At 63.7% G+C, this 17,890-nt stretch overlaps 1 protein-coding gene across 1 annotated transcript; it reads right to left on the minus strand.

Moving 5' to 3' along the window:
* Positions 1-387: 387 nt before the first annotated feature.
* On the minus strand, positions 388-17,546 carry LOC133629092 (mitogen-activated protein kinase kinase kinase 12-like; the record flags this gene model as incomplete). Its single annotated transcript, XM_062019737.1, has 13 exons — positions 17,216-17,546; positions 15,840-16,023; positions 13,384-13,575; positions 11,990-12,148; positions 10,989-11,147; positions 9,841-9,949; positions 8,595-8,704; positions 7,654-7,770; positions 5,378-5,515; positions 4,145-4,616; positions 3,626-3,696; positions 2,409-2,676; positions 388-480 (listed from the first exon to the last, which is right to left on the minus strand). Coding segments are annotated over exons 1-13 (2,403 nt in total), but the record flags the coding sequence as incomplete, so codon positions are not given.
* Between the last annotated feature and the right edge of the window lie 344 nt (positions 17,547-17,890).

The following is a 17,890-nucleotide window of genomic DNA, read 5'->3' on the forward strand; positions in this document are numbered from 1 at the left end:
CAGCACCAAACCCCCCCCCCCAATTCAGTAGCACTTTGGGGGGGCTTCAAACCCCCCCCCCCAAACCCTGACCTGGGTTGTGAGTCCTGGGGGGGGGGGGGTTAAAGGTTTTTACCCCTCCCAGTGCTCCCAGTTGCACCAGTAATGATGGGGGGGGGGGTCTCAAGCTTTGATATGGCAAATTATGGGGCCCCCCCACCCCCAAAATCCCCCCCCAGCCCCCCAAAATCTCCCCCCCCCCTCCCCACAGAGGCCTCGGGCTCTAGAGACATCTTCAGCTGTTTATATAAATATCTGGGGCTGTACAATTTGGGGGGGTCGGGTTTTGGGGGGGCGGGGGGGGGGTGTGAGGGGGGAGGGAGTGAGGGGCAAGGTGGGGGGGGTCACAGGGCTGGGGGGGCCGGGGGGGGGGGGCGCTGGTCCCTCCCCACTGCCCGAGTGGTCGAGTTCTGCGCTGTCACAGTCGGAGTCCTCAGACACCTGGGGGGGGGCAACATGCTCAGAGACCCCCCCCACAGACACACACAGACCCCCCCGGGTGGGGATGGGGTTGGGGGGCTCAGGGAACCCCCCCCCCAACAGCGATGACCCCTCTGGAGGGGCTGAAGGGGACCCCCAGCCTGTGGTGCCCATCTCTGGGTGCCCGTCAGGGACGCCCCCACCCCAAACACCCATCCCTGGGGGGCTTAGGGGACCCCCCCACCCCAAATACCCATCCCTGGGGGCTCAGGGGATCCCCCCACCCCATAGTGCCCACCCCTGGGGGTCTCAGATGCCCATCCCTGAGGATCTCAGCTGCCCCTCACCCCATGGTGCCCATCCCTGGGGTTCTTAGATGCCCCCATCCCCCAGTGATCATCCCTGGGGGTCTCAGATGCCCCCCACTCCCCATTGCCCATCCCTGGAGATCTCAGATGCCCCCCACCCTCCAGTGCCCATCTCTGGGGATCTCAGCTGCCCATCCCTGGGGGTCTCAGCTGCCCCCCACCCCATGGTGCCCATCCCTGGAGATCTCAGATGCCCCCCACCCTCCAGTGCCCATCTCTGGGGATCTCATGCCCACCCCTGAGGGTCTCAGCTGCCCCCACCCCGTGTTGCCCACCTCTGGGGGGTCTCAGCTGCCCCCCACCCCCTAGTGCCCACCTCTGGGGGTCTCATGCCCTTCCCTGAGGGTCTCAGCTGCCCCCCACCCCCCAGTGCCCATCCCTGAGGGTCTCAGCTACCCCCACCCCATGTTGCCTACCCCTGGGGGTCTCAGCTGCCCCCCACCCCCTAGTGCCCACCTCTGGGGGTCTCATGCCCTTCCCTGAGGGTCTCAGCTGCCCCCCACCCCCCAGTGCCCACCCCTGAGGGTCTCAGCTGCCCCCCACCCCATGTTGCCCATCTCTGGGGGTCTCAGGTCCCCATCCCTGGTGGTCTCAGCTGCCCCCACTCCCCAGTGCCCATCCCTGGTGGTCTCAGCTGCCCCCCACCCCCAGGTGCCCATTCGTGGGGATCTCAGATGCCCCCCCATCCCCCAGTGCCCATCTCTGGGGGTCTCAGATCCCCACCCCTGGTGGTCTCATTTGCCCCCCACCCCATAGTGCCCACCCCTGGGGGTCTCAGCTGCCCCCCATCCCCCAGTGCCCACCCCTGAGGGTCTCATCTGCCCCCCACCCCATGGTGCCCATCCCTGGGGGTCTCAGATGCCCCCACCCCACAGTGCCCACCCCTGGGGGTCTCAGCTGCCCATCCCTGGGGGTCTCAGCTGCCCCCCACTCCCCAGTGCCCATCTCTGGGGGTCTCATGCCCACCCCTGAGGGTCTCATCTGCCCCCCATCCCTTGGTGCCCGTCCCTGGGGATCTCAGATGCCCCCACCCCCCAGTGCCCACCCCTGAGGGTCTCAGCTGCCTCCCACTCCCCAGTGCCCATCTCTGGGGGTCTCAGATCCCCACCCCTGGGGGTCTCAGCTGTCCCCTACCCCATGTTGCCCATCTCTGGGGGTCTCAGGTCCCCATCCCTGGGGGTCTCAGATGCCCCCCACTCCCCAGTGCCCATCTCTGGTGGTCTCAGCTGCCCCCCACCCCCTGGTGCCCATTCGTGGGGATCTCAGATGCCCCCCACTCCCCAGTGCCCATCTCTGGGGGTCTCATGCCCACCCCTGAGGGTCTCAGCTGCCCCCCACCCCATGTTGCCCATCTCTGGGGGTCTCAGGTCCCCATCCCTGGAGATCTCAGATGTCCCCCACTCCCCAGTGCCCACCCCTGGTGGTCTCAGCTGCCCCCACCCCATGGTGCCCATCCCTGGTGATCTCAGCTGCCCCCCACCCTCCAGTGCCCACCCCTGGGGGTCTCAGCTGCCCACCCCTGGTGGCCTCAGCCGCCCCCCACCCCCGGTGCCCACCGCCGTGCCTCCCCCTCCCCATCACCTTGGGGCTGTTCCCCCCGTGCCTGCGGCCGGGCCCGTCGGGGGCCGCGGGGCCGGTGTCCAGCGGGATCTCGGAGCCCTGAGACAACAAATCCTCGGAGCGATCGTCGGGTCTCTCGTCCGTGTTGGTGCTGCCCACGTCGGGCGTGGCCGAGTGCGAGTGGGACGGTTCGCTCGTGTGTCCCTCCTCCCCGTCCCCGTCCCCGTCCGAGAAGTTCTCGGAGCTGAAGGTCGACAGCGACTGGCGTTTGCTCATCCCGGGGGGCCACCTGGGGAGGGGGGGGTTGGGGGTTTGGGGGGGTCAGGGAGTGGGTGGTTGGGCTCCTGCGAAGGAGTTTGGGCACCTACAGATGGCCTCGGCCTGAGCCTGGCACCGGGGGTTTGGGCACCCATGGATGGACTCAATGTAACCCCCCCCTGCACCCCCCCATCGACCCCCCCCCTGCACCCATCGCACCCTCTGTACCCCCCATCACCCCCCTGCACCCATCCTGAGTGTCCCATCACCCCCCTGCATCCATCACCCCCCCTGCCCCCATCACCCCCCTGCACCCATCCTGAGTGTCCCATCAACCCCCATCACCCCCCTGCACCCATCACACCCTCTGTACCCCCCATCACCCCCCTGCACCCATCCTGAGTATCCCATCCACCCCCTATCACCCCCTGCACCCATCACCCCCCCTGCACCCATCCTGAGTGTCCCATCACCCCCCATCATCCCCCTGCACCCATTGCACTCCCTGCACCCCCCTGCACCCCCCTGCACCCATCACACCCTCTGTACCCACCCCCCCCTGCACCCCCTATGACCCCCCTGCACCCATCCTGGGTGTCCCATCACCCCCTGTACCCATCACACCCTCTGCATCCCCCCTATCACCCCCCTGCACCCATCACACTCTCTGTACCCACCCACCCTGCACCCCTCATCACCCCCCTGCACCCATCCTGAGTGTCCCACCACCCCCCAACCCATCCCCTACACCCACTGACCCCCCAGCACCCATCCTGGAGGGCTGAGCACCCACATATCCCTCCCCACCCTCCCCCCCCCAGGGCTTTGGGCACCCACAGACCTGCCTCTGCCCATCCCACCAGCCACAGACCACCCTCATCCCTCCTCCCCAGCACCCACTGACCCCCTGCACCCACCCTGGGCATGCAGGCACCCACAAATCCCCCCCCCTCACCCGTTTAGGGGGGCTCAGCACCCACCTCTGCCGCAGGGGCAGCTCCACCTCACTGTCCACTTCCCCCTCCTCTTCCTCTGACGAGACCCCCCGCTTCTGGGGGAGGGGTGGGGGCAGAAAAAGGAGGGGAGGGGGCATGAGAGGCCTCCCATTGACCCCCCCCAAATGATTCTGACCCCCAAATCCCCCCAGGAACCACCCCAAATCCCCCCCTGAAGGACCCCGGGAGATGCTGCTCCCCCCCACCAGGAGATGCTCAAGGCATTCCACCTCCCCCTCCCCCAAAGCGATCCAGGGACCCCCCAAAATCCCCCTGGGAGGGACTCAGGGAATCCTGCCCCCCCCCCTCAGGAGGGTCCCAAGGACACCGACCCCCCCCAAATCCCCACGGGATTCCCCCCCCCTACAACAACCCCCAAGTTCCCACCCCATCCTCACAGAACCCCTCCCCCCCCCAAGCTCCACCCCCCCCTCCCCCTCTGGGCTGGACTTTGGGGGGGTCCCATGTGTCCCCCCACCCCCCTCCCCACCCCCCTGCTCTCACCTGCCCGCGGGTGACGGCCGCCCGGTACAGCAGAGCCGCGGGGGTCAGATGCTGCCCGACCCCCCCTTTGCCCCCCCGGCCGCTCCCGTTGTCCCGTTCGGCTTCCCCGGGGTTGGGGGGTCGTGCTGGGGGGGTCCCTTCAATTCCAACCGCTCCCCTTTCTCCAGCCTCCACCCCCAGCCCTCGGTCGGGACCCGCAGCCGGGGGGGCACCCGCAGCTTCCAGGGTCCCCCCGAGCAGATCGGGACCGGCGGCGCTCGGGGGGGAGCCGGGGACACCCCGAGACGTTCCGGTCTCTTGGGGGGGGGGTTCCCCGCAAATCCCCCCCCTGGCTCCGGGTTTGCGGTGCCGACCCTTCGCCCGGCGGCTTCTGCCCGGGGAGGGAGGAGCTTTGGGGCAGCCGGGAAGCGCCACTTGAGCCATGGCCGCATCCAGCTTGGGCAGCAGCACCTCGGGCTTCAGGATGTCGGGGCTGGGGGTACAAGGGGGGGTGGGGTTAAGAGAGGGGGAGCCCCCCTAAACCCTCCCCATCAAACAGACAAAGGGTCCCCCGTTGCCACCATGAAGCTCCTCAGCTGCACCCCCAGGCTCAGCCCTAAAGAGCTCCCAAAGGACCCCCCACAAGCACCTGCAGCACAGATGGGGACCCCCCCCAACACCCCAAAAGGACCTCAGAGCCCCCAAATGAGCCACATCCCCCCCAAATGACCTCCCCAGGTATCTGCATTCCTGGATCCCCCTCCCCACACATCCCAGGCTCCCCCCAAAGGGATCCCCGACACTTGCACCTTCTCCAGAGCCCCCTGAAGGACCCCAGAGCCACCCAAAATACCCCAAATCCCCCCTTAAAGACCCCTCCAGACATCTGCACCCCCAAACCTTCACCCCAAAGCACCCCAGACACCCCCAAAAGACCTCAGACCCCTCTCCCCAAAGGATCCCAGACCTCCCAAAGGACCCTAAATCCACCCAAAGAACCTGAACCCCCTCTCAAGAGACCCCAGACCCACCCCAAAGGACCCCAGACACCCCCAAAAGACCTCAGACCCCCCTAAAGGACCCCAAATCCCCCCAGAGGACCTCAGACTCCCCTCAAGAGACCCCAGACCCACCCCAAAGGACCCCAAATCCCCCCTCAAAGACCCCTCCTGACATCTGCACTCCCCAAACCTTCACCCCAAAGCACCCCAGACTCCTCCCCCAGCCCCCTCCCGGCCCCCCCCCTCCCCGCACCGTTTTCCATGGGGGGACAGTTTTTGGGGTACGTTGCGTTTCTTGATGAGGGTCTCCACGGCGTTTCCGTGCAGCAGCCCCCGCGGAGCCCGCGGCTTGAAGAGCCCGGGGTAACGCTTCTCCAGCGCCTGCTCCCGCCTGCATCGGCCACACGTGGGCAACCAAACCCCCCTCGTTGGGCAACCGAGCAGGGGAGGGGGTGGGAGGGGTCATGGAGGGGGGGCGGGGAATGAGGGGGTGGGGTTTGGCTGTTGGATCAGAGTGGGAATGGCCACGGAGGAGATGGAGGGTTGGCTTGGGGTGGTTGGAGGGTTGGCCATGGCCATTGGGTGGTTATAGGGTTGGCCATGGGGTTTAGGGTTGGCCATGGTCATTGGATGGTTATAGGGTTGGCCATGGGGTTTAGGGTTGGCCATGGTCATTGGGTGGTTATAGGGTTGGCCATGGGGTTTAGGGTTGGCCATGGCCATTGGGTGGTTATAGGGTTGGCCATGGGGTTGATACAGGGTTGGCCATGGTCATTAGGTGGTTATAGGGTTGGCCATGGGGTTTAGGGTTGGCCATGGTCATTGGGTGGTTATAGGGTTGGCCATGGGGTTGATGTAGGGTTGGCCATGGTCATTGGGTGGTTATAGGGTTGGCCATGGGGTTGATGTAGGGTTGGCCATGGTCATTGGGTGGTTATAGGGTTGGCCATGAGGTAGATACAGGGTTGGCCATGGTCATTGGGTGGTTATAGGGTTGGCCATGGGGTTTAGGGTTGGCCATGGTCATTGGGTGGTTATAGGGTTGGCCATGGGGTTTAGGGTTGGCCATGGTCATTGGATGGTTATAGGGTTGGCCATGGGGTTTAGGGTTGGCCATGGTCATTGGGTGGTTATAGGGTTGGCCATGGGGTTTAGGGTTGGCCATGGTCATTGGATGGTTATAGGGTTGGCCATGGGGTTGATACAGGGTTGGCCATGGTCATTGGGTGGTTATAGGGTTGGCCATGGGGTTTAGGGTTGGCCATGGCCATTGGGTGGTTATAGGGTTGGCCATGGGGTTTAGGGTTGGCCATGGTCATTGGATGGTTATAGGGTTGGCCATGGGGTTGATACAGGGTTGGCCATGGTCATTGGGTGGTTATAGGGTTGGCCATGGGGTTTAGGGTTGGCCATGGTCATTGGATGGTTATAGGGTTGGCCATGGGGTTTAGGGTTGGCCATGGTCATTGGGTGGTTATAGGGTTGGCCATGGGGTTTAGGGTTGGCCATGGCCATTGGGTGGTTATAGGGTTGGCCATGGGGTTTAGGGTTGGCCATGGTCATTGGGTGGTTATAGGGTTGGCCATGGGGTTTAGGGTTGGCCATGGCCATTGGGTGGTTATAGGGTTGGCCATGGGGTTTAGGGTTGGCCATGGCCATTGGATGGTTATAGGGTTGGCCATGGGGTTTAGGGTTGGCCATGGTCATTGGGTGGTTATAGGGTTGGCCATGGGGTTTAGGGTTGGCCATGGCCATTGGGTGGTTATAGGGTTGGCCATGGGGTTTAGGGTTGGCCATGGCCATTGGGTGGTTATAGGGTTGGCCATGGGGTTTAGGGTTGGCCATGGTCATTGGGTGGTTATAGGGTTGACCATGGGGTTTAGGGTTGGCCATGGTCATTGGGTGGTTATAGGGTTGACCATGGGGTTTAGGGTTGGCCATGCCCATTGGATGGTTATAGGGTTGGTCATGAGGTAGATATAGGGTTGGCCATGACCATGGGGTGGTTATAGGGTTGGTCATGGGGTTGATGTAGGGTTGGCCATGAGGTATAGGGTTGGCCATGGGGTCAATATAGGGTTGGCCATGACCATGGGGTGACTATAGGGTTGGCCATTGGGTAGATATAGGGTTGGCCATGCTCATTGGGTGGCTATAGGGTTGGCCATGGGATGGATCTAGGGTTGACTATAGCCATTGAGTGCCACTGGGTGTTAGAGGGTGCTGTGGGGTGCAGGAGGGTGCTGTGGGGTACCACAGGGTGTAAGAGGGTGCTGTGGGGTGCCAGAGGGTGCTGTGGGGTGCAGGAGGGTGCTGTGGGGTGCCACAGGGTGTAAGAGGGTGCTGTGGGGTGCAGGAGGGTGCTGTGGGGTGCCACAGGGTGCTGTGGGGTGCCGCTGTGGGGTGCAGGAGGGTGCTGTGGGGTGCAGGAGGGTGCTGTGGGGTGCCACAGGGTGCTGTGGGGTGCAGGAGGGTGCTGTGGGGTGCCACAGGGTGCTGTGGGGTGCCACAGGGTGCCGTGGGGCTCACCTGAGCAGCTCCTTCTCCTTGAGCTCCAGCTGCAGCATGAGGGCGCTCAGCTCCATGTACAGGTTGTTGGCACGTTCCAGCTTCCGCTCGTAGTGCTCCCGGATGTCCAGCGCGTGCCTGGCACAGCCACACAGCCCCTGTCCCCTCTGGCCCATGGCCCACGGCCCATGTCCCCCTGTCCCTGTGTCCCCATGTCCCTGTGTCCCTGTGTCCCCATGTCTCATGTCCCATGTCCCAGTGTCCCTGCGTCCCATGTCCCTGTGTCCCTGTGTCTCAGGTCCCCTGTGCCTGTGTCTCCTGTCCCTGTGTCCCATGTCCCCCTGTCCCTGTGTCCTATGTCCCTGTGTCTCATGTCCTGTGTCCCTATGTCCCTGTGTCCCTGTGTCCCTGTGTCCCATGTCCCATATCCCATGTCCCCCTGTCCCTGTGTCTCCATGTCCCTGTGTCCCCATGCCCCATGTCCCATGTCCCTGTGTGCCATGTCCCACATCCCATGTCCCCTGTCCCATGTCCCTGTGTCCCCATGTCCCACGTCCCCCTGTCCCTGTGTCCCATGTCCCTGTGTCCCCATGTCCCATGTTCCATGTCCCATGTCCCTGTGTCCCCATGTCCCATGTCCCCCTGTCCCTGTGTCCCCTGTCCCATGTCCCTATGTCCCATGTCCCCCTGTCCCTGTGTCCCATGTCCCTGTGTCCCCATGTCCCATGTTCCATGTCCCCCTGTCCCTGTGTCCCCTGTCCCACGTCCCTGTGTCCCATGTCCCACATCCTATGTAACTGTGTGCCATGTCCCATGTCCTATGTCCCAGTGTCCCCACGTCCCATGTCCCTGTGTCCCAGGTCCCCTGTGCCTATGTCCCCTGTCCCTGTGCCCCAAGTCCCCATGTCCCATGTCCCTGTGTCCCATGTCCCCTGTCCCCTGTCCCCCGTGCCGTGCCGCACCGGAGCTCCTCTCTCCGCCGGTTGATGAGCTCCTCCTCCAGCCGGTGCAGACACGTCCCCTCTGACTTGATCTTCTCAAAGTGCAGCTTCACCTCCTCCCGCCACTCAGCCTGGGACACAGGGCACTGGCTGCTGGCCACTGTGGCCACCAGCCACCACCAGCCACTGGCCACCACCAGCCACTGGCCACCACCAGCCACCACCAGCCACTGCCACCATGGCCACCACGGCCACTGCCACCACCAGCCACCACCAGCCACTGGCCACTGTGAGCACTGGCTGCTGGCCACCGTGGCCACCAGCCACCACCAGCCACTGGCCACCACCAGCCACCATCAGCCACTGCCACCATGGCCACCATGGCCACCAGCCACCACCAGCCATTGGCCACTGTGAGTACCAGCTGCTGGCCACCATGGTCACCAGCCAACACCAGCCACTGGCCACCATGGCCACCAGCCCCCACCAGCCACCACCAGTCACCATCAGCCACCACCAGCCACTGACCACCATGGCCACCAGCCACCACCAGTCCCCACCAGCCACCACCAGCCACTGGCCACTGTGAGCACTGGCTGCTGGCCACCGTGGCCACCAGCCAACACCAGCCACTGGCCACCACCAGCCACCACCAGCCACCACCAGCCACTGGCCACCACCAGCCACTGCCACCATGGCCACTGCCACCACCAGCCACCATCAGCCACCACCAGCCACCACCAGCCACTGGCCACTGTGAGCACTGGCTGCAGGCCACTATGGCCACCAGCCAACACCAGCCACTGGCCACCATGGCCACCAGCCAACACCAGTCTAGAGGGTCTCAGGGTGCTGGACGTCCTGGGTGCTGGGGATCTCAGGGTGCTGAAGGTCCTGAGGTCCTGGGTGCTGAGGGGTTCTAGGCAGGGTCTCAGGGTGCTGAGGGTCCTGGGTGCTGGGGGTTTGGGGGGTCCCAGGGTGCTGAGGGTCCTGAGGTCCTGACTGCTGGGAATTTGGGGGGGGTCTCAGGGTGCTGGGGGTCCTGAGCTCCTGGGTGCTGGGGGGTTCTAGGGAGGATCCCAGGATGCTGGGGGTCCTGAGGTCCTGACTGCTGGGGGTTTGGGGGATCTCAGGGTGCTGAGGGTCCTGAGATGCTGGGTGCTGGGGGTTTGGGGGGATCCCAGGGTGCTGAGGGTCCTGAGCTCCTGGGTGCTGGGGGTTTGGGGGGATCCCAGGGTGCTGGGTGCAAGGTTGAGGAGGGGGGTACCTGGGACTTGAAGTAGGTCTCCTGGGGGGTGGAGAGCACGTCTGCAGAGGCGATGTCGAGGTGCAGCAGGATCTGGCGGAAGGACGGGCGGTTCCGGGGTTTGCTGTTCCTGGGGGGCAGCAGGAGCTGGGTGCCAGCGGTGGGGGGGACATGGGGGGCACAGGGGGGCATGGGGGGCATGGGGTGGGTGCTGGAGGGTTGGGGGTTGAGGTGTTTTGGGGACCCAAGGGGCAGAGAAAGGTAGCCAGGGCTGTGGTTTGGAAAGGGTGCTGGGGGGCTGAGGGTCCTGGGGGTCCCATGGTGGGGTGTCCCCATGGTGGGGTGTCCCCAGGGGGTCAGGGTGACCTTCTCATGATGTCCCCATGGTAGGGATGTCCCCAGGGGGGTCATGGATGTACCTGACAGGGTGTCCCCATGGTAGAGTGTCCCCAGGGGGGTCAGGGTGACCCTGACAGAGTGTCCCCATGGTGGGGTATCCCCATAGTGAGGTGTCCCCATGGTGAGATGTCCCCAGGGGGGGTCAGGGTGACCCTGTCATGATGTCCCCATGGTAGGGATGTCCCTGACAGGTTGTCTCCATGGTGAGATGTCCCCAGGGAGGGTCAGGGTGACCCTGTCATGATGTCCCCATGGTAGGGATGTCCCCAGGGGAGTCATGGATGTACCTGACAGGGTGTTCCCATGGTGGAGTGTCCCCAAGGGGGGTCAGGGTGACCCTGACAGTGTCCCCATGGTGAGGTGTCCCCATGGTAGAGATGTCCCCAGGGGGGTCAAGGTGGCCCTGTCAGGGTGTCCCCAGGGGGGGGTCAGGGTGATCCTGTCATGATGTCCCCATGGTAGGGATGTCCCCAGAGGGTCAGGGATGTCCCTGACAGGTTGTCTCCATGGTGAGGTGTCCCCAGGGGGATCAGGGTGACCCTGTCAGGTTGTCTCCATGGTGGGGTGTCCCCAGGGAGGTCAGGGATGTCCCTGACAGAGTGTCCCCATGGTGGGGTGTCCCCATGGTGAGGTGTCCCCAGGGAGGGTCAGGGTGACCCTGTCAGGGTGACCCCATGGTGGAGTGTCCCCAAGGGGGTCAGGGTGACCCTGTGAGGGTGTCCCCAGGGGGTCAGGGTGACCCTGTGAGGGTGTCCCCAGGGTGCACCCACCAGCACTGGCGCAGCAGCACCTTGAAGCCATCAGGGCAGCCGGAGGGGACGGGCAGGTGGAGGCTGTTGCTTCCCACCCCCCAGATGATGGCAGAGGAATCCACGTCCTTGTAGGGGATCTCACCCGTCAGCAGCTCCCACAGCACCACCCCAAAGGACCTGGGGGCACCCAAAAACCCCATGGGCACAGCACCCATGGGCATGGCACCCACGGCCCCAGAACCCATCACTCATGGGCACAGCACCCATGGGCATGACACCCACAGCCCCAGAACCCATCACCCATGTCCCCATCACCCACAGCTTCATCATTCATCATCCATGGCCCCAGAACCCATCACCCATGTCCCCATCACCCACAGCTTCATCACTCATCACCCATGGCCCCAGAACCCATCACCCATGGGCATGACACCCACAGCCCCAGAACCCATCACCCACATCCCTGTCACCCACAGCTCCATCATCCATCACCCACAGCTCCATCACCCAGTGTCTCACCCATCACCCACCACCCATAGCTCCATCACCCAGAGCTCCATCACCCATCACCCACAGCTCCATCACCCATTACCCACCACCCACAGCTCCATCACTCATCACCACAGCTCCATCACCCAGTGTCTCACCCATCACCCACAGCTCCATCACCCATCACCCACCACTCACAGCTCCATCACCCACAGCTCCATCACCCATCACCCACAGTTCTATCATCCATCACCCATCACCCACAGCTCCATCACCCAGAGTCTCACCACCCACCACACCCCTTCCCAGTGTCCCCAGGTCCCTCATCTCCATCCCCCCTCCCCACCCCTGCAGGTCTCCTGTGCCACAATGTCCCCCCTCAACATCCCTCATTTGCCCCCAACGCCTCCTGTGCCCTCCCCACTGTGTTCTGTGGCCCTGACTGCCACCACAGCTGGTGGCCCTGGTGGCCCCATGGCCCTGGTGTCCCCATGTGCCAGGGTGCCCATGTGCCAGGGTGCCCATCTCACCAGATGTCGACCTTCTCAGAGACGGGCTCGTTGCGGATGACCTCGGGTGCCATCCAGGCCACGGTGCCAGCGAAGGACATCTTGGTGCTCTTGTCAATGAGCTCCTTGGAGGTGCCAAAGTCTGAGATCTTCACCACATCGTCGTAGGTGATGAGCATGCTGAGAGGAACCTGCTCAGCCCCATGCCAACGGCACCCAACCGCTGCCACGGGCACCAGCGGCACCACCACCATGGGCACCAGCACCATCGTGGGCATGGCAGCACCATGGGCATGGCAGCACCACCACCATGGGCATGGCAGCACCATGGGCATGGCAGCACCACCAACACGGACATGGCAGCACCATGAGCATGGCAGCACCATCATGGGCATGGCAGCACCACCACCATGAGCATGGCAGCACCATCATGGGCATGGCAGCACCACCAACACGGACATGGCAGCACCATGGGCATGGCAGCACCATAGACATGGCATCACCACCACCATGGGCATGGCAGCACCATCGTGGGCATGGCAGCACCAGAGACATGGCATCACTACCACCATGGGCATGGCAGCACCATCATGGGCATGGCAGCATCACCACCATGGGCATGGCATCACCACCATGGGCATGGCACCACCATGGGCATGGCAGCACCATGGGCATGGCAGCACCATCATGGACATGTCATTAACATCATGGACATGGCACTACCATGGGCATGGCAGTGTCATGGACATGACATGTCCTCGTGGGTACCACAGTGGAGGACATGTCCCCATGGGCACCACCATGGGCACATCTCCATGGGCACCACCACAGACACATCCCCATGGGCACCACCATGGGCACATCTCCATGGGCACCACCACAGACACATTCCCATGGGCACCACCACAGACACGTGTCCATGGGCACCACCACAGACACATCCCCATGGGCACCACCACAGACACATCCCTATGGGCACCACCACAGACACATCCCCATGGGCACCACCACAGACACGTGTCCATGGGCACCACCACAGACACATCCCTATGGGCACCACCATGGGCACATCCCAATGGGCACCACCACAGACACATCCCTATGGGCACCACTGTGGGCACATCGCCATGGGCACCACCACAGACACATCCCCATGGGCACCACCATGGGCACATCCCAATGGGCACCACCACAGATACATCCCCATAGACACCACCACAGACACGTGTCCATGGGCACCACCATGGGCACATCCCCATGAGCACAACCACAGACACATCCCCATGGGCACCACTGTGGGCACATCGCCATGGGCACCACCACAGACACATCCCCATGGGCACCACCATGGGCACATCCCCCCCCTGTGCCCCCATCCCCTCCCAGGTGCCCCCCACCCCCCCATCCCCACTCACTTGGGTGACTTGAGGTCTCTGTGGATGATCTTGTGCAGGTGCAGGTAGTTCATGCCCCCGGCGATGCCCATGGACCAGTCGACCAGGAGGGACGGGGTGACCTTGCGCCCAGCCCTCAGCACCTCGTAGAGCTGCCCCTGGGCGCAGAACTCCATGATGATGCAGTAACAGGGGGCCTGGGTACACACACCCCTGCGGGCACAGCGGCCCCCTCAGTGCCCAGCCTCAGCAGCAGCACCCATCTGCACCCATGGGCACCCCCTGGCACCGGGACACCCCCATGGTGAGGAGAAACTGGGGTGCCCATCAGAAGTAGGACTCTCCCTGCACCCATGGGCACCCCCTGGCACCTGGACACTTCCATAGTGAGGAGATATTGGGGTGCCCATTAGAAATAAGATGCCCTTCCTGCACCCATGGGCACCCCCTGGCACGTGGACACTCCCATGGCAAGGAGATATTGGGGTGCCCATTAGAAGTAGGATGCCCTTCCTGCACCCATGGGCATCCCTGGCATGTGGACACCCCAGCAGTGAGGGGATACTTGGGTGCCCATTAGATGTAGGACTCTCCCTGCACCCATGGGCACTCCCTGCCACCTGGAGACCCCCATGGTGAGGAGATATTGGGGTGCCCATCAGAAGTTGGGCACCCTTCCTGCACCGATGGGCATCCCCTGGCACCTGAACACTCCCATGGCAAGGAGATATTGGGGTGCCCATTAGAAATAGGATGCCCTTCCTGCACCCATGGGCATCCCCTGGCACCTGGAGACCCCCATGGTGAGGAGATATTGGGGTGCCCATCAGAAGTTGGGCATCCTCCCTGCACCCATGGGCACCCCCCTGGACACCCTGTAGTGGTGAGATATTGGGATGCCCATCAGAACTGGGGCACCCATGGGGTTGGGGCACCCATCTGCACCCACATCATCCTGCCCTGAGGGTGCCCTCCCAGTGACACGTGTCCCACGTGTCCTATGCCCTGTGCCCATGATGTGACCATCACCTCTGTGCCCATGCTCATGCTGTGGCCATGCTCATGCCCATGCCATGCTCATGCTGTGTCCATGCCATGCTGTGTCCATGCCCATGCCATGCTCATGCTGTGTCCATACCCTGTGCCAACAGTGTCCTCATTCTCCATGCTCCACACCATCCCCCTTGCCCACTGTGCCCAGTCTCTCTTCCATGCCCATGTGTGTTCCCCGTGACTGTGCCACCTCCATCTTCCATGCCCCATGCCCCACACCATGCCCAGGTGCCCGTGGTGTTCCCCAAGCCATGTCCATACCCTTTGCCCATGGTGTTCTTCATGCCCATATCATGCCCATGCTCCTTGCCCATGGTATTCTCCATGCCCACATCATGCCCATGCCCCTTGCCCCTGGTGTTCCTCACACCATGCCCCACAGTGTGCCCATGCCCCTTGCCCATGGTGTTCTCCATGCCCACACCATTCCCAAGCCCTTTGCCCATGGTGTTCCTCACACCATGCCCCACACCATGCCCATGCCCCTTGCCCCTGGTGTTCCTCAAACCATGTCCCACATCATGCCCATGCCCCTTGCACCATGCCCATGCCCCTTGCCCATGGTGTTCCTCACACCATGCCTATGCCCCACAGGGTGCCCATGCCCCTTGCCCATGGTGTTCTCCATGCCCATATCATGCCCAAGCCCTTTGCCCATGGTGTTCCTCACACCATGCCCCACACCATGCCCATGCCCCTTGCCCATGGTGTTCTCCATGCCCATACCATGCCCAAGCCCTTTGCCCCTGGTGTTCCTCACACCATGCCTATGCCCCACAGGGTGCCCATGCCCCTTGCCCATGGTGTTCTCCATGCCCATACCATGCCCAAGCCCTTTGCCCATGGTGTTCCTCACACCATGCCCCACACCATGCCCATGCCCCTTGCCCCTGGTGTTCCTCACACCATGCCCCACACCATGCCCATGCCCCTTGCCCATGGTGTTCTCCATGCCCATACCATGCCCAAGCCCTTTGCCCATGGTGTTCCTCACACCATGCCCCACACCATGCCCATGCCCCTTGCCCATGGTGTTCTCCATGCCCATACCATGCCCAAGCCCCTTGCCCATGGTGTTCCTCACACCATGCCCCACAGTGTGCCCATGCCCCTTGCCCACGGTGTTCTCCATGCCCACACCATGCCCAAACCCTTTGCCCATGGTGTTCCTCACACCATGTCCCACACCATGCCCATGCCCCTTGCACCATGCCCATGCCCCTTGCCCCTGGTGTTCCTCACACCATGCCCATGCCCCTTGCCCATGGTGTTCTCCATGCCCACACCATGCCCATGTCCCTTGCCCCCAGTGTTCCTCACACCATGCCCAAGCCCCTTGCCCCTGGTGTTCCTCTCCCTGCCCACACCATGCCCTGTGCCCCCTCCATGCCCCCAGCAGGGCCGTGCCCTCAGCACCCCCTCACTTGAAGGTGATGATGTTGGGGTGCTTCAGCTTCCTCAGGTGCTTGATGTCGGTCTCCTTCAGGTCTCGAACCTTCTTCACTGCCACCTCCTCGCCGTGGAAGCGGCCCAGGAACACGGCGCCCTGTGCCCCGCTGCCCACCCACTGCAGGTCCAGGATCTCCTCAAACGGCACCTCCCAGGGGTCTGTGGGCACCCAAACCCATGGAACCCCCACCCTGGCCTCCCAGTGCCCATGGAACCCCCACCCTGGCACCCCTGTGCCCATGGAACCCCCACCCTGGCATCCCAGTGACCATGGAACCCCCACCCTGGCACCCCTGTGCCCATGGAACCCCCACCCTGGCACCCCTGTGCCCATGGAACCCCCACCTTGGCACCCCTGTGGCCATGGAACTCCCATCTTGATGTCCCAGTGCCCATGGAACCCACACTTTGGCATCCCAGTGCCCATGGAACCCCCACCTTGGTGTCCCAGTGCCCATGGAACCCACACCCTGGCACCCCAGTGACCATGGAACCTTCACCCCAGTACCCCAGTGACCATGGAACCCACACTCTGGCATCCCAGTGACCATGGAACCCCCACCCTGGCATCCCAGTGCCCATGGAACCTTCACCCCAGCACCCCAATGACCATGGCACCCACACTCTGGCATCCCTATGCCCATGGCACCCCCACCCCAGCACCCACCCACTCAGGGTGCAGCCCCCCTTTGGTACCCTCACTCCACCCCTACTGCTCCTGCCCACCCCAGTGCCCCCTCTGCACCTCTTTCCCTGCCCTACTGCCACCCCTTCAGTCTCCTGCACCCCTGTACCCCAATCCCACACCCATAGCACCCTCCTGTGCCCTCTTTGCCCCCTTCCTCTGCCCCTTTGCCCCCTCTTTTGCCCCCTTGTCTTCTTCTCCTTTACCCCTTTGCCCCTTCCTTTGCCCCTTTGCACCTCCATTTACCCCTTTGCACCCCCATTTACCCCTTTGCCCCTTCCTTTACCCCTCTGCCCCCCCATTTATCCCTTTGCACCCCCATTTACCCCTTTGCCCCCTCCTTTGCCCCTTTGCCCCTCCATTTACCCCTTTGCCCCCTCCTTTACCCCTCTGCCCCCCCATTTATCCCTCTGCCCCCCCATTTATCCCTTTGCACCCCCATTCACCCCTCTGCCCCCTCCTTTACCCCTTTACCCTCACCCAGCCCCATAACCCCCTCCTTTGCCCCCTCCTCTGCCCCTTTCCTCCCTCTTTTACCCCCTCCCAGTGCCACAACCCTCTCCCTTTGCCCCCACCCCGACTTCCCCTGCCCCCCATGCCCCCTCCCTGCCCCCCATGCCCCCTCCCACCCCTCCCAGCACCCCACACCCCCCCCTCTCCCCTCACCTTCCTGGGGGTGCTTGTGCTCAGCAGCGTAGGCTTTGCCAATCATAGTCCAGACGGGTTTGAGGCACCCAAAAAGCCCCTCTAGGAACCCCCCCCCAGCCTGGCACCTCAGGTGGGCAGCTTCAGTGGCCAGGGCAGCCTCCGGGGGCACCTCGGGGTGCCGGGGGGGGCCCCGGCGGGGCCAGGCGTCGGGGGCAGCGGCGGGGGAGGAGCCGGCGGGCAGCACGTCCCGCAGGACGCACTGGGTGGGCGTCAGCTCCTGCTCGGGGGTCCCGTCCGAGGGCAGTGCCAGGGAGGGGGAGGGAGTCCGTGTCTCGTGCAGACAGGCCATGGCGGGGCCCCCCGACCCCTGCAGAAGCCCACCATCCCCCCCAAAGAGAGAGAAGGGGGGTCAGTGGTTGGCACTGTACCGCCCCCCCACCCCCAAGCTGCAGTTGGCACTGTGCCCCCCCTGACCCTCCCCAGCCCATGGGGTACCTTTGGACCACCCCTCCCTAAACCCATGGGGCAGCTCTTCACAGCTGTGGGCACCCCTTAAACACACAGCAGCACCCCCAGGCTGTGGGGCACCCCTTGAAACCCCCAAACCTGCGGGCACTCCTGCACCCCCCTAAACCCATGGCAACACCCCTAGAACATGGGGCACCCCCTGTAACCCCCCTTAACCCATGGCAG

The sequence above is a fragment of the Colius striatus genome, unplaced genomic scaffold (genome assembly GCF_028858725.1).
Source record: "Colius striatus isolate bColStr4 unplaced genomic scaffold, bColStr4.1.hap1 scaffold_143, whole genome shotgun sequence".
NCBI classification, from domain to species: Eukaryota; Metazoa; Chordata; class Aves; order Coliiformes; family Coliidae; genus Colius; species Colius striatus.